The sequence below is a fragment of the Lepidochelys kempii genome, chromosome 7, assembly GCF_965140265.1.
Source record: "Lepidochelys kempii isolate rLepKem1 chromosome 7, rLepKem1.hap2, whole genome shotgun sequence".
Taxonomy (NCBI): domain Eukaryota; kingdom Metazoa; phylum Chordata; order Testudines; family Cheloniidae; genus Lepidochelys; species Lepidochelys kempii.
In genome coordinates, this window is record NC_133262.1 from 59,488,617 (window position 1) to 59,505,733 (window position 17,117).

The following is a 17,117-nucleotide window of genomic DNA, read 5'->3' on the forward strand; positions in this document are numbered from 1 at the left end:
TGTCAGGCTTACCGCGGTAGATCCAATCACCGGAGCTTCTGGGCTTGCTTGGCTATGGACATCTCTATCTCAACTGGTCTCTTTTGTGTTCAGATCTCAGATTTGCATGGAAGTGGAAATAACATTGCAAATGACCCAGGGTGCTGCTGAGTGCTACAGAAAGGGGTTCTGTGGCAATGGTTTGTCATTTTACACTTGCTACATTTCTTTTCAACTACAGTTTTTTAAAAAGTCTCATAAAAAATCGAAGTGCATGAATGGAAGTAAAAAAATAAGAACATTTGTATGATTTTTATAAATAAACAGCACAGCAAGAATTAAATACAACGCGGCCAAAGAACATTTAGCCAGACACCGGCTTTTACAGCTTGTTCTCCTCAAACAGGATCTGGGCGTAGACCGTCGTGGTGGGCACACCTTTGGCTGCCTGATGGGGCTTGATCAGCTCAAGTTCAGCGTACGTTAAGTTCTCCTCTGCAATTTTAGGCTACAAAACAGAACCACAAAATAGAACCATAGGGTTAGAAAGGATTGCAAGGATCATCATATCTAACCCCCTGCCAAGATGCAGGATTTGTTGTGTCTAAACCATCCAAGACCGACGGTTATCCAGCCTCCTTTTGACACAACCGCCCTAGGCATCTGTTCCACTGTCCTACTGGCCTTACGGTTAGGACGTTTTGCCTGAGATTTAATCTAAATTTAAAATAAATAGTTACAAGGTTCTTATGGCCCTCCCAGTGGGACGGCTGAGTACGAAGGACTGCTGTAGTGTCTTACCCAATGAGCCAGATTTTAAAGGTGTTCAGCTGCCTACCTCCTATGAATTTCACTGGGAACTAGATGGGTAAATACTTTAAAAAAATCTGGTTCAATAGGCCTTGTTTTCCTCTCAGCTCTACGCTGCAGCAAACCAGTTTACTCCTCACTAGAACTTGCTTGGGGTTGGCGGGAAGGAAGAGAGAAAATAATCATGAACATCTGTCAAGGTTCCTTCCCCACTCTGAACTCTAGGGTACAGATGTGGGGACCTGCATGAAAACCTCCTAAGCTTACTTTCACCAGCTTAGGTTAAAACTTCCCCAAGGTACAAATTAATTTTATCCTTTGCCCTTGGATCCACTGCCACCACCAAACTTTAACTGGGTTTACTGGGAAACGTAGTTTGGACACATCTTTCCCCCCAAAATCCTCCCAACCCTTGCACCCCACTTCCTGGGGAAGGTTTGGTAAAAATCCTCACCAATTTGCATAGGTGACCACAGACCCAAACCCTTGGATCTTAGAACAATGAAAAAACATTCAGTTTTCTTACAAGAAGACTTTTAATAGAAGTAAAGGAATCACCTCTGTAAAATCAGGATGGTAGATACCTTACAGGGTAATTAGATTCAAAACATAGAGAATTCCTCTCGGCAAAACCTTAAGTTACAAAAAAGACATACAGACAGGAATAGTCATTCTATTCAGCACAGTTCTTTTCTCAGCCATTTAAAGAAATCATAATCTAACACATACCTAGCTAGATTACTTACTAAAGTTCTAAGACTCCATTCCTGTTCTATGCCCGGCAAAAGCAGCATACCGACAGCCACAGACCCTTTGTTTCTCTCCCTCCTCCCAGCTTTTGAAAGTATCTTGTCTCCTCATTGGTCATTTTGGTCAGGTGCCAGCGAGGTTACCTTTAGCTTCTTAACCCTTTACAGGTGAGAGGATTTTTCCTCTGGCCAGGAGGGATTTTAAAGGGGTTTACCCTTCCCTTTATATTTATGACAATATTTTTGGGGGGAATTTGTACCTATTTTTTTTTCCAAAATTTTGCAATTTGAATTTTTGTTTTTGTATTTCTCAATTCAAAAGTTCAGTATTTGAAAAGTGGCCACCAGCCGTGTGGTTGGTCAGAAAAATGTTCCATTTCCCCCTTTATTTTCAAATTTCGAAGTATTAGAAATTTCTACCAGCTGTGCTCCTCACATGCACCAGTGTCCATCACACAACAATCAGACTCAGAGGCAGCCACTTTTACTCGCTGTTATTGGTATGCCGTGTTTTTACATTACCTAAAACTCTCCTCAGTGCCTTACAGAATAAGCCAAAGGCCAGTTTCTCCTCTTACCCTGACTGTACACCACTGTGGTGCTTGACTTCAATGGGGTCTCTCCTGTTTTAGATGAGGTCAGACTTAGGCCAAGGTCCCTGCCCCAAAGAGGCTAAAGCATTGTTAAAATTGGTGAATGTTTGACCCAAAACAAGATACAGACAACTGAGTTAACACGTGTCGTTTTATTTAACTAATTATAAATATGCCACAGAACAGCCATCAGGTGATATATCACTGTTCAATTCATCTGGATTCAGACTGGTTTCAGGACATGGGACCTATATCCTGGGTCTTCCAGTCTCTCACACTCTGAAGTGACTAGTGTTGATATATGCAGTGTTATAGCCGTGTCGGTCCCAGGATATTAGCGGGACAAGGTGGGTGAGGTGATACCTTTTTTGGACCAGCTTCTGTTGGTGTGAGAGACAAGCTTTTGCGCTTACACAGAGCTCTTTTTCAGACTCTGTGACTATTCCCTCTGAGTCAGTCCCTTAATCCTCTTCTGTTGCTATTATCTGGACTCTCTTCATTTTTGCCTTGAATATCACTCAGTATCTGTGTTTATTTTCAGTATACTTGCTTGCGTTTTTCCAGCACAAATCTCATTTCATTATATCCTCTCCATAGGTCTGTTCCTGCACCCCTGTCCTCGGGTTGAGTCTGCTGAGGAAGTGGTATCTCGTTGAAGTCAACTCACAGGAAGAGGGGCTAGGTGGGTGAGTAAGGGTGGTTTGCAGGATTAGGACCAATGGCCTCACTCCTGCAAACACTCATGTGTTTATCTTCGAGTACATGAGTAAATCCCATTCAACCTCAATTTCTGCGTGGCACAATGCTGCAAAACTGGGGTATCAAATATCTGTTCATTTTCATAGATGTTTAAGGCCAGGAGGGCCTATTGTGATCATCTAGTCTGGCCTCCTGCATGATCACCCAGTGATTCTTGTGTCAAGTTCGGACCTCGTGACTGAGCTAGAACATCATTTTTACAAAACATGCATCCCATCTTGATTTGAAGACTCCAATGTTGGAGAATCCATCACATCCCTTGATGGATCCAACAGTTAGTTACCCTAACTCTTAAAAAGGTACTCCTTATTTCTAGCCTGAATTTGTCTAGCTTCAACTTCCAGCCATTGGATCTTGTTTTGCCTTTCTCTGCTAGACTGAAGTGCCCTTTGGAGGTTTCATAATCGTCTGTGCCCCTCACCCCCCCCTCCCAGCTGGCTTTTATTTAATACAAAACCTAAAATAGGGAGCTCTGCTAATTTAATGTCCCATTAATCAGAACAGTAAGAATACGCAAAGCATTTAGGCTACAATGTAAAACATACAGCACGAGATCCACCCTAAAAGCCTGAAGTGACTGGGAGTTTTGCCATTGTCTTCAATGAGAACTGGAGTGGGCCCTAAATGTAAAATTGCATGATGCAGGTGGAGACTCTTCCAAGACTGAATCTGGTGAGCTTTGGCAAACTGGTCATTGCCAGTTTAAAGCTCTGCATTGCTCAAGACTCTGCCAGTTCATCCTTTGCAATGGAAATGTTTACATAGCTTTGTAGAAATCAATAGCTAGGGGCAAACTCAACCCATGTTTGCGTTCCTCTCTGCTGTTTAATTACATTTCACGTTTGTTTCCATTTAGAAAATGCCGTGTGTCCTAAAATAGCCACCTGACGCCCAGCTCATGTAAATTTTAGAACTAAGATTCATGAAATCATATTGTCCAGGTGTTTTATTATATTATCTCAAAATTGCATTGTTTTCTAGTGTAGATTATCTCTTTATTCCTACTTTATTCTATTATGTTTGGATATGAAAAATAACACTAGATTCCCCAAAACAGGTCATCGGGCAACGTTGGCTGATGTGTTGCTTTCATACATTTTTATGATGTTCCTATAGTAAACATAATTTAATAAAGCCAAAACATACTAAATAAATAATTGCATCTAGAAAAGCAATAAAACCAAATAAAATTAGTACTTTCATAAGTGGAAAAGGTACTGCAATTACTGCTACAAGCAACAGCACACCATAAAATGTGTAGAATAATTTCCCATATGCATATTTCTAGTATGTAATAATTTGATTGAAAATATGAGGAAACACACAGGAGGTTCAAAATTGAGAAGTGTCTACAGCTTTCAGCAGAGGATGTGTAATAACAGTACATGGGAGCCAACACTATTTTAAAGGTCCTATAATATCTAGGGTTTTGTGTGTGTGTATGTGTGTTGGGGGGTTCCAGGCACTTTTCTGTATTTCACTCATTGGCCATGTGTTTAATACTATTTTGCTGATTTGCTTATCTGAAAATACATTTTCAGACAGGCAGGCAAAGAAAACGAATTCTGCAACTCCTCCTCTCGTTTACGTTTGATAGCATTTTGGCAAGGTAAGAGCTGGGAAAATGCCACCCCTCTGTTACCGGAACGGTACCACCCCCTTAATAACAAAAAAACTCACCAGCAGGGCTGGAAGATGAGAGAAATGAATGACTGGCCATTCACCCTCTATGTTTCAAAGAAGTGTGTGGGTTAGTTAGCAGTGCAACCACAACTATGACTGACCACATTGCTACGCACTTTGGAAAATTAGACGGTTGGTCTAAAATGGTGTCAAAAATGAATTCTTCGGAATCTAAATCACTTCCAAAGCAAGGTTTCTAGATTCAGAGCCTTCATCTTGGTAAATATCATTTTTTCAGGCTTCGTGATCAATACAGTGTAACATACATCACAGAATCATAAAACTAAGAAGAACCATCATGATTCTCCTTCCAAGTCTTCTTCAGGTTAGTTTTTAAGTTACTCCAGTAATGAGGCTTCTCCAGGGAGACTATTCCATAGAGCTCACCGCTAGCTATATCTTTCCTGATAGTCAGCCTGCATAACTCACTCTCTGAGATGTTAGAGTTGAGCTGGAAAAGACTTTTTTTAAAGTGGGTTTGTACCATTTATCGCTTTTTTATGGCTTACAAAAAAGGCCTGAAAGATGTGAGGTTTAAAAAAATAATTATTGTTTAATGTTGACCTTAGAATTATCAGGAATGTCCAGTCTGGCTTAGCTAGAGAACTTCTGGGAGGTCTCAGGGATGTTGATTGTGAGCTCTAGCTGAAGGAGTGAAGGGTTTAGAACCCTTAAGCAAGGATATCTTTATCCAAAGTGGTAATTTTGAGCAGTCTGACAAAATAGCCCATGTTCCCCCACTTCTTAATAGCTGAACTTTCACTCTCTCGGCTCTTGTGATCTCACCATTTTGCTAGCTCTCTGCTTCCAACCCCTGCTGAATGTGAATTTCTAATTTAAAAAACAAGCAGATTTTTTTTAAACCAGCCATTTGGGCTTCCTCTATCCATCGTAAAGAGGCAAAAGAGGCCCAAACCTGATCGATTCCACTTGGGGGTCATTTTTAAATCTCAATGGACAGAAAAACTTCGGCAACTACTGCATCAGCTACAGATGTTAGCAATGAAGTTCAGTGTCTCCACATTCTTGCACCACTATCAGACTGCCATGGTGAATGACTCTAACAAGGGCGAGATGGAGAGAAAGTGTTATATTTACTTGCCCCGGTGAATTACCACCTGTTTATTTTCTGGCCTGCACAAATACATGAGTCCCAAACAGGTACCTCAGAGAGCTGCGTAAATATAAAATTTATACTAGCTCTTGTGTACTACAGAAACCCTTCAGAGTGAAACCCTCCTCTGCCTGGCTGCACTGAACTGGGGGTGTGTACAGACTAGGAGAGCGGGAATGAAGCAGTACCAGTTGTACATTAACTCCCAAAGCTGTCTTGCCAACAGCTGACTCGGTAGCTCAGGGTGGGTGACTGCACTGTGCTGTCAGGTGTCGATTGCTACTTCAGAGAAAAGATGATTAGCTTAAAAATGCCACATGTAGACATGAGTTGTGACATTGCTTCTTTGATCCAAATGATCTCTGACATGAACCTTTCCAAGTCTCCCCCCCACCCCAATCCAATCTGGTCTCTCAAGAGTTGAGTTTTTCAACCATGCCCAGATGCTATAAATTACTTTTTCCTTGGTATTTTCCCAAATGGACACTCTTTCACTCATTTTCTTTTGCACATGCCAGACACAAAGCTTGGGTCCTTTCCACTTGATATTTGAGTAACATCCTGTTTTGCACTCCTGCTCTGTGACCGCTCCACATGAAGAGGGCTGATGTTATCCAGATGGTGCAGCTCAGACGCATAAATATACAGTGTCACATCCAAATATTTACAGCAGCAAAAAGCATTGACAGGCCTCTCCAGGCCAGATGAAACTGTCCCAGCCCAAGGACAGATCATTGGTCCTCTCTGCAGAAAGGCAGCATAAATCACAGAGTGCAAGGGAATGAAACTGAAGAGACACCCTCAGTCCAGATAGTCTTTTGTGCAAGCCCCAGGCTGTTGGAGCCAGGACTATGTGGGACAGCTGCCATGTGGGCCAGCCCTGGGAATTGAACTGGGGACCTCCAAAGGGAAAAACATGAGTCTCTATAGCTTGCGCTAAAGAGCTAGTATGTGTAGTGGGGGGCTGTAACAGACTCTCATCTTCTCTCAGGAGGGTGCGGTGGGAGGACGTGTAGCATCCACTGGCCAGTGGCTTATACATGTGCCCTACAGAATGCCCCGTAGGAATTCCCATGGTTAATGTTGCCAGATGCAGCACAAACTCCTGCTCAGTAGCTTCTGCCTCCTCTTATGGGGCACAGGGGGATTGGAGGGAGCAGCACACAGCTCTTTGGGGCAGAGCCACTGGCATCATTATACTCCGTGTGGCTGTTCTGCTACTGGGTGTTGGGCTCTTGGAATGAGCTCTTGGGAGCCACAAGCTTTCCTCGGGATTCTCTACAGATCCTTAGGATGGTGGGGCTGACGGACCGCATGCCCCACCCCTGAAGAGGCTGCTTTAAAGCCTCCTTTTCTCCAGCTGCACCTTTTTTCCCTGGTTGGGGGGATGGGGTGGTGGATTCAGCTCACTGCATTCTTATGAGTCCTCAGGCCTTCAGCAGCCATGAGCCACATGGGACTTTGCAGGAAGGAATCTTCCTGGCTGCTCCAATCTCCTGATCTCCTGAGCCTCTGCAGGCCCTGGGACGGTGGAGCTCTTTCTGGGGATTTCCCCCTGTTTAGCAGATGGGGTGAGCACACAGGGGGCAGAGGAGGTTTTATTCATAGATCCCAAGGGCTGAAGGGACCATTGTGATCATCTACTCTGACCTCGTGTATAGCTCAGGCCATAGAACTACAAAATAATTCCTAGACCGGAGCTTTTAGAAACACATCCAGTCTTGATTTTAAAATTGCCAGTGATGGAGAATCTACCACAACTCTTGGTAAGTTGTGCCCATGCTTAATTATCCTCACTGTCAAAAACGTACGCCTTATTTCCAGTCAGAATTTGCCTAGCTTCAACTTCCAGCCATTGGATCATGTTAGAACTTTCTCTGCTAGATAGAAGAGCCCATTATTAAATATTTGTTCCCCATGAAGAGACTTATAGACTGTGATCAAGTCACCTCTCAACCTTCTCTTTGTTAAGCTAAATAGACTCAAGGAGCTCAATCTATCACTATAAGGCAGGTATTCTAATCCTTTCGTCATTCTTGTGGCTCTTCTCTGAACCCTCTCTGATTTATCAACATCATTCTTGGATTGGGGGCATCAGAACTGGACACAGGATCCCAGCAGTGGTCACACTAGTGACAAATACAGAGGTAAAATAACCTCTTTACTCTGACTCAAGATTCCCCTGTTTATGCATCCCGGGATCACATTAGCCCTTTTGGCCACAGCATCACACAGGGAGCACATGTTCAGCTGATTATCCATCATGACCCCCAAATCTTTTGTTTTTTGTGAATGCTAGTGCAAATCCCATTGACTGTGAGAAGCCCCAGGGGATTCTTGCTACCCAGGTGGCACACGGGAACTTGGGCTCAATATTCAAACCTGAGTGACTAAAGCGAGGTGCTGAAATCCATATTTGGGCACTGTAGTGAGACAGAGTGGCCTCCCTCCGAGTAGGAAAGTGAGGGACTACTGCACTCCCCATGGTGGGTGGAGCTACATCCGCCGCACCCCCTCCCCCCACCCCACTGGAAGTCCTGAGTCTGGACAGGAAGTATAAAAGGACTGCCCGGAGCTCATCTGGGGCTGGAGCACCGGAGGGAGCAGAGGGCTCTTCCAGGGAGCTGGGCTCTCAACAGGATCTCAAAAGAGGCTTTGAGTGGAGCTGCGTCCTGCAGCCAGAGGAGACAAATAAATGCCCCGAGGAGCTGCCAGGACCACCATCAGACGAATGCCCTGAAGAGCTGTGGGGACTGCCGGCAGCCGAGTACCCCGAGGAGACAGAGGACCTTTGGACTGCAGAGCCCTACGCTCAGACTGTGGAAGGAAGTAGCCTAGGGGAACCAGACTCTGGTCCAGTTCTGCTTCCGGAGTGTGAGTCAGCGTGTTGCAGTGGGATTCCCTGCTGACCCAGTGGCGGAACACTCTGCCACAGTTAGGGCCCTGGGCTGAGACGCGGTGGAGTTGGGTGGGCCCGCATCCCCCTATTCCCTGCCATTTCACCTCTGGAGTGACAGCCTCCCCACCTGAGGCCCAAGAGGCCTGCGTTTGTCTGCCGTGCACCCGAGCCAGGACGCCAGATCCCAGACTGCTTTGTCTGCTGTGTCTGGTCTGCCCCTGCCTAAGGGCCTGGAGCTCACAGACTGTGCTCCGCCCTGCCCAGGGAGACAGTACTCCCTTATAGACTGTTAATTACTGTTGGCCCCAGCCAGAAGGTGCCGGGCTATAGACTGTGCTCTGCCCCACCACGGGCCCGGAGTTTCTCCTACAAACTGTGACTTGCAGTCTGCCTGTAGTGAGGCAGAGTGACCTCCCTCCCCATTTTGTATGTTCCACACAAAGGAGCATGGGCAGGTGCAGAAGGTTTCCGAGACTCCTGCAGTCCTGTCCTTCCGGAGATCCCAAGAGCTAGGGAGGATGGACCCTTTCACCCTCAACAGCGTTTGAGCAATGAAACAGTTTACAATTCAGAAGCAGAGATAATGCTACAGCCTTGGATCGAAAAGCCTGAGCTAAAAGATCCCATTTTGTTAACCAAGGCTTTAGCAGTCTCATCAACAACTATCTGTGATCCAACCACTGAAGGGGGTCAGTGTGCAACACTGAGAGCAAGTGGCCTACAAGAACACTTCACTTTCATTGAAATTTTCCAAACTGCTTGGTGCTGGTTTAACTGGCAAAACTCCTGTTGGCTTCAATAAGAGCAGAGTTTGGCCAACCCAAGGTGCTTTTGACAATCCCACACTTTATACCCAGCGGAAAATCCAGCCAGAAAGTCAGATTTTCCCTTGGAAGAGAGGAGTTTTAAAAATCGCTTATGCAGACACTTGTGACAAGTTAGCACTTCTGCAAAGATGCAGCTGGATCTGCAAGTTGAATTAGTCCTTGGAAATGAAAGCAAAATGCAATTGCTGGCCAATGTGAGCTCTGAAATGTCAAGGGTTCAATTGAGTTTCCACATGAAGGGATCAATAAATATGACATTGGAATGTCAGATGCTGTCCTTAGAGTTAGAAATATGAATCGAGCTTTCCACGGTGGGGACATCTGCTTGCCCAGGACAGAAGGGTCGTTTCTCTCACATAGCGTTCCCCCTCTCCAAGATAATGTATGTGCCCATTCTTTATTCACCAGGAAAGTAACTGCTAGAGGAAAATCCTACACTGTCATTGCACAGATGGACTTTGGCACTAAGCAGGAGGCTCGTCCATCCTTAGTTCAAACAGGTTTTAGCCCCTCTCAGTGTAATAGCTCATCCCTAGTATAATGCCACCAAAGTCATCAAAGTTACACTAGGGATGGATTTGGTCCACTGAGTCCCATTTTGATCACCTCCTCTTAAGAAGATATCATGGGGATTAAAAAGATCCCAAGAAGGGGAATAAAAATGGTTAGAGTTCTACTGGGACTTTCATTAGAGAGAGACACATCAAAAATGTCATTACACAAACCTCATCTGCTAAGGGGTTTTGTATATTTTCAGTGCTTAGCCCAGTTCCATCCAAAGGTCTGACAAGGTTTCACAAACTGTTTCTGTTCATATGTGAAGCTAGGAGGATTTTTGGTCTTGGCGTGAAAGCCGCTGTGACTCAACAGGTTTGAATGCATTGTGCTTTGAATTTGAACCTGAATGTGAATGCAAACTTCAGGGAGTGCAAAAGAAATGTCCTCATGAACCCCTCAAATTCCCAACTGCTAATTTCACCACAACTCCTACAACGTGTCTCTGAGAAGAGATTGCAAAAAAAAGATTTATCTAGTGTGGAAAGGAGATGAGTAATGGGACTGGATGAAAGGCTTCAAGATGACAGAGGGACTGTGAAAATGGATCAGTCCATTTTCTATGTATATTTGCTCAATTTCATATCACTCCTACAGAGATCATTAATATCTTGAGAGTTCACAGCTGAGTCTGACACATCCTGGGAAAAATAACCTTTCCAAAAACACATGGCACAGTCTTTGACTCCTACTCAACAAGGGGGAGCTCATGTCTGATCATTCATGTGGTCAGACTCACCAGATCACTATGTCTATATATATATATAATGTACAACATACTTTTCACTCAGGGAATGAACCAAACTCATCCCTGGTATAACCCCAACTGGAAAAATAATCATGCAAACGTACCAGTTTAGGCATATAATTGACTGCCTCACTGTTACCAGGTTAATAATTGTAATGGGAAAAACAACCTGAATGGCATTTTATTCAATCATTAAAAAAATCACTCACCCAAGGCACATAGATGAGTACAATGTTGTAGGTAAAGGATGAATTTGTTCCCATGCCTGCAAGAGGCTACAGCTATAAAATGACTAGTTTAAAAATGTCACCCCAAAGTCACAATCAGATATTGGAAAGTGTTTCACCAAGCAAGGGTTTGTAAAGCAGCTAAAATCATGTCTTTGTATTTCACAAGCTTATATTTCTGAGACAGTAATTGGATTGTTTCTAATTCACGGATACTTAAACCCCTTAATTATGCTATGGTGCTAGCTCCTAGGACATACTATTCATGTTCTCCCTGCAGTGAGTGTGGAGTTACTATGGTTGACTGTAGTGCCAGGAACATTTTCCTGGAAGCTAACCGTCAAAGGGATGTTTGTTTAGGAAAACATAAGCTGTAATGCTTTTAACCTGCTCTGTGTAGGCATGCGCTCTCAGTGTCTTCTTAAGAAGATGACAGTGATGTGAAATATTTAACTACATTCACTATACTTAAAAGTAAATGCTTATTATGGGGAGCCACACTGAAGGAAAAGTTTGATTTATAGGGAAATATATGCACTAAGAAATATGACCAAATCATATCTTCCTTGGACATCTTCACTGGTTTCCTGTCCTCCTAGACTTAAAAAAACACCTCCGAGGTTTTGGAGTTGTCCTTTTGGAAGAAATGTTTGCAGGGGCTAGTCATGTTGATGAATTAAGCATTAGACTCTAATTTCTTCAGGGCAGGGCCTGTCCTTAGTGTTGTGTACTGTACAGCTACTGAGTGGATTGTCAGCGCTTAGCACAGAATAATAATTAAGGCTGAGCTTTTCAAAGCTGCAACAAAATTTGGGCACCCAGTTAAAATTAATAGGAATTGGGAATCCAAAACTCCCCGGTGGCTCTGAAAAAAATCCAGTTTAAAAGTAGGAGCTTTATAAGCATATATTAGAAAAGGGAGCCTGCATCAGCTTTTGGAAGTGTTCTGCCCTTGCTTACCTATAGCCAAAGTGACTTCTTTAGCCCTGTCTCAGTCTTCTATAGCCCTGGACCTCTCCCCTCTCTCAGATGGCTGTGACATCATCAGAAAAGTCCAGGAAAAGGTATGGAAACCAAATCCTGAAGAAGTAAGACCCTTAATAATGAAACGGCTAGTGTGCTTTACCTTTCCAAAGCACTCGACTACTGTAGCTGAGGGAGTCATTTGTAAGAAATAATTTATCTGACCAATTTGGAGGCATGGAGAAGTTACGTAATTGGGCCACGGCCACACAAGTCAGTGGCTGAGCAAGGAATATTCCCAATCCTGTGTTTTAACCCCCAAACATTCCTCTCTTTAAAAACCTATGTCTAGGTGTTCATGTCAGTGCTTGATTAAGGATTGCAGGCTATGGGTCTGATCCAAAGTCCATTAAGCCCATGGGGAGTCTTTGACTTTCATGGCTCAGGCCCTAAATTTGCTAAAGCTCAGCAATGTGAAAGATATCAAAGATGTTTTATTGAGACTCTGTTCTGAAGCTGGAACTCTGTGCTCCTCCAAGGGCTTGGGCAACCAAAGCCTATCTCTGCGTGACAGCCGAAGGCCAGGCAAAACAACACAGATGAGGAAGCGTAAAATCATAAGACCAAACACTTCTGGATACGTGCAGACAGGACTCCCACTGGCTACAACAGAAGATCCCCAGGGGCATGGAGGGCAGAATTTGTCCCATGGCTTTCGGCCTTTCTTACTCTCTGAGCTTCTAGCATCCCATAAATATACATCCCTCCTTGCATTTCAGCATCTCTGCTTCCTTTGATCTGCGCACATCTCCTGCTGTCACTAAAGGGAAAGGACCGCAAGGGGAAGGCATAAGCATCAAGGGGACCATATAGTTTTTATTCCAGATAAAAGAAGAGCAATATGACTTGAGAAAAGTTTTTTAAAAGGCTTTTTGCAGGGCTGTGGATTTGAATGCATTATTATGTTTTTGGGGTTTTTTAATTTTCAATTGAGATTATGTCCATATTTTACGCAGGTTACCATATTAGTTTCTTTAATTCTTTTGTAAAATTCAACTGCAACCAATTCTAGCATATTAACAACAAAAGAAATTCTCTAGCTTATTATAAACATCCTTCCAGAAACCTAAAGCACATGTCCTCTGGAAACAATTTTGCTGGTATTTAGGTTATTATAAAACCTCTCCCACAACACTGGAATTATTTGGTAATGTGGCTCTGAGGCCTACCTTGATGGCTTAGGATTTCCCGAGCACTCTGTTTCCATCATAGTTGTGGTACCTTATCTCAGGTTGGGGGATGGGGAGAGGCTGCAAGAGAAGCTCACAATGCAACAGCTCTGTCTAAGCAAGTCTATCTTTCCACTATCATCAAGTGACCACACAGCACCTGTGAACGCAGATCTAGTGCAGAAGGCATTACTATGATGTCCTTTAGCCTAGCATAGGTAGCTGTGCCCTTGGGAGAATGCCAATAGGAAATATGCAGTAAGTGGTGCAAACAGCCCTCCATCCATGGCACACCTCCTTCTCAGGTGTGCCCTCAGATAAAGAGTGAACTGATGCGTGATTGAGGGTCACACAGTGCTGGGCTTCTTGAGAAGTTCTTCTGTCCAAATCCCTTGGGGGAGACAGCCTGCTCTGATGGTCAGTGAGAAAACAGGCGTCAGGACCTCTGGGACTTACTTCCAGCTCAGATGGAAAACTGCCTGTGGGACCTCTGGCAAGTCAGTTAAGATTTCTGTGGTCCAGCTTATCCATCAGGGATCATAAGGACCATCTCCCCGAGGTGCCATGAGTGGTCACATGTCTAGAGCACTTTAATGATGGAACATGCCACATTATGCCCTGTTGTGTGGAAGGGGAGAGGAGTGCGTGTGTGTGTGTGGGGTGATTCCCACAGGGAGCATTAGGTTAGTGCTGAGTTTCATTAAACTCTGCAAGGAGAAAAATGAATATTTCCCTTCTCACTTTCCCCTGTGCCTATGTAACTCCACTGATTTCAGGGGAGTCACTCTTGATTTCCACTGCTGTAACTGAGCTCAGAATTAGACCCGAATTTTCCTCTCACTTACCCTCATAGCAATAACTACACTGATTCACACCAGATTAATCAAAAGCAGAATTTGATCCTTAACATTCAGACCTCTTTGAGTGATTTTTTTTTAACCAAAATCCTTGTGGTGGGCTTTTCTTGGGCATATGTTTTATTCCATTTTTAACAGCCCAGATCAAATTGCTATGGCCTACTTAGCGCTGTTCACTAATTTGGAATCTTAATTTTTGAGCACGCACCTTCAGTAACTCAGCTGGGGCACCTGAAATTTCAGGCACTTTTGAAAATTTGCATCTTAAATGTTTTGATGGAAATCTGAACATAACGGCTACAAATTTCTTGGTAATTTTTATGAACTGGCATAAGGAAATTGCTACAAAAGTGTAACAAATTCCTTGCACATTCATGTCTGTTAATTCATTTAGGCTGCATTATTAATCTGATTATGGAGAGATGTAATAACTGTTATTGATTATGGGACCTAGGCTTTCATTCCCATGCTGTTTATAGCTTTAACTAGAGCCAACCAGAGGATGACAATTTCTTGTGACAGCAACACTTGCTTTTAAATTTGGTTTGGTTCTGCACTGGTATGAAACCAGAATGTTTTTGCGAAAACAAACTTGCATCAAAATGTCTATTTTTGGATCATAACTGGAGCTTTGCAGGTCTGGAAGGCCCGTGTATGTGGAACACCCAGTTTGATTCCCAGCTGAGTTTTTCATCCCAGAACACTACGGATCAGGAAAAACAGGAAATTCTTTCCTCCAACTAAAAAATTTGTCCAACCAGTTCCGACCCGATGTACTGTTACCCCCAGCGGGTCTGTAATGTCTTCTTTTTACACTCCACATCATGAAAGGGACAACATTTTCTCATTGATAAGAGACATGGCTTATCAGAGGCGCAAACTTCGTGGTTTCCCCAGGGGTACTTGACTCCCGCTCCACCCCAGGCCCCTCCCCCACTCCACCCCTTTCCCCAGGGTTCCGCCCCTCCAAACCCACCCCGCCTCTTCCCTTCCCATTCCACCCCCTCCCCCGAGCACACCCCACCCTCGCTTTGCCTCTTGCTGCCCCCGTTCCTCCCCCTCCCGCCCCATGCCTCCTGCACACCGCTGAACAGCTGATCACTGGCAGGCGGGAGGTGCTGAGGGAGGAAAGGAGCTGATTGGTGGGTGCTGAGCACTCACTATTTTTTTCCTGTGGGTGCTCCAGCCCCAGAGCACCCACAGAGTTGGTGCCTATATGGCATATTAAGTCAGATTGTTTCACCAATCAGCTTTGCTGTTTGAGGAGGGTTACTATACCCAGGAATGGCTATTAGAGTGTGTCTATATAGAGGCTGTGACAAGTATAATCCATTTTGTGCAGGTTTCGACTCTGCTGGGATATTAGGCCAGACCCTCATCTGGTACAGATTGGGTCGCTACACTGAAATCCACAAAATGATGCCAATTTATGCCATCCAGGATGTGGTCACACACCTTTACTGCAGGCATTGGGTTCAAACTTTGTCCGGGAACTTATATACGAAGGCTAATGGCACCTTGCAAATACCTGTCTGGGAAATTTCCCACTGTTGCTAACACTGCAGTAGTTCTAGTATGCCTATACTTTCACATTGTTTTTGTTGGGTGAATTCTGTTCTTTAAAAACAAGCCTGGATCAGCAGATGAACTGTACTCCTCATGCTCCAGTGGGTCCCCAGGTGTAATCTGATGTGAAAGAAAAGACAGCCAGGGAGGGAGACAGCTTCCAGATTAAAGCCTGACAGCAAGGCACTAACCCAGAGTCTGCTGACTGCACAGAATGGGAGTCTTCACTTACTTTGGAAAAATGAAGCAGATCACTTTCTTTGAAAAGCCTTTTTTTCCTGTCCACCTCCAAAACAGACAGAGAGACTGAGCCTCAGCAGGGGCCATATGTGATGTAGCCGGCTGGAGAGTGAAAAAATATTTGGGGCCAGATTCACCAGCAGCATTCCAGAGAGACGAAAGCAACTGGAATCAAATGTGCTTAAGTACAGTGCTGAACGGAGGGCTACGTCTGGCTGCTCATGTCATCTTTAAATAGGAGGTCTGAAGAAGGAAACATCTTAGCTACAGCAGCGGCCCCCAGGCACAATAAATAAGAATAATAGTAATTAACATTTGTGTATTTATATCACATAGTCTATAGGGTAGCAGCAGTCTCATGATTTTGAGTGTTTTACTCTGTGACCTCAATGTTCTTTGCACAAAGCGTTTGGATCATATAATAACCTCCATTTATGTAATTCCTTTCATGCACTTTGCAAACTTCACACCCTGCACTAGTGAAACCTGCCCACTCTGGGGAGAAATGCAACAGCCTTTCCAGGAACTCTCACCTGGCAGGATGTTAATGAACCCAATTGGAATTAGGCCAGGACTCCACAGTTAGCACCCATTCATGCATGAAGGGGCATGGAACACTGAACGACCACTGACAACCAGGTACCCAGTTTTTCTCTCATCTGAAAGCAAAGCCATTAAACAGAAGCTTTGGGGACACAGTGCCCCAATGCCCTGCTGGGGTATTGATTCATTAGCAACAGTGAAAAATGTCAGAGTCTGCTTGGCTTGCTGGAGGTTCAGTCCATCAATGGCTATTAGTCAAGATGGTGAGGGATGCAACCCCCATGCTCTGGGTGTCCCTAAGCCTCTGTTTGCCAGAAGCTGGGAGTGGACAACAGGGGATGGATCACTTGACGATTACCTGTTCTGTTCACTCCCTCTGAAGCATCTGGCACTGGCCACTGTCAGAAGACAGGATCATAGGCTAGATGGACCACTGGCTGTTCTTATGTTCTTGATCATTTGAGCCTGCAGACTAACCCTGAGACCAGGACCACATTGTACTAGGCGCTGTAGAAACACGGGACAAAGACAGTCTCTGCCCCCAAGAGCTGACAATCCAAGTATAGGACAAGAGACAACTGATGGCTACAGACAGACTGACAGGAGTACATGGAAACAATGAGACAACATTAGTCAGGATGCCAGACAGTGGCATCAGTGCAGCAGTATCTGGAGGTTAGTTTGTTTTAAAGACCCATTCACCAACTGTCTTGGAAGTTTTCTTTTCTCTTAAGCTTTACAGATGGGTAAGTTCACTTACCTTTGTTACTCCTGAT

At 44.2% G+C, this 17,117-nt stretch overlaps 1 protein-coding gene across 1 annotated transcript in view; it reads right to left on the bottom strand.

Annotated features, from left to right (window-relative positions):
- Nucleotides 1-276: 276 nt before the first annotated feature.
- The window catches only part of VSTM4 (V-set and transmembrane domain containing 4), a 53,802-nt gene continuing 36,961 nt past the window's right edge, over nucleotides 277-17,117 (bottom strand). Inside the window, exon 8 of the mRNA XM_073354897.1 lies at nucleotides 277-487. Within this exon, the coding sequence (XP_073210998.1) occupies nucleotides 362-487 (126 nt within the window). The 3' untranslated portion in view covers nucleotides 277-361. The remainder of the gene's footprint in view (nucleotides 488-17,117) is intronic.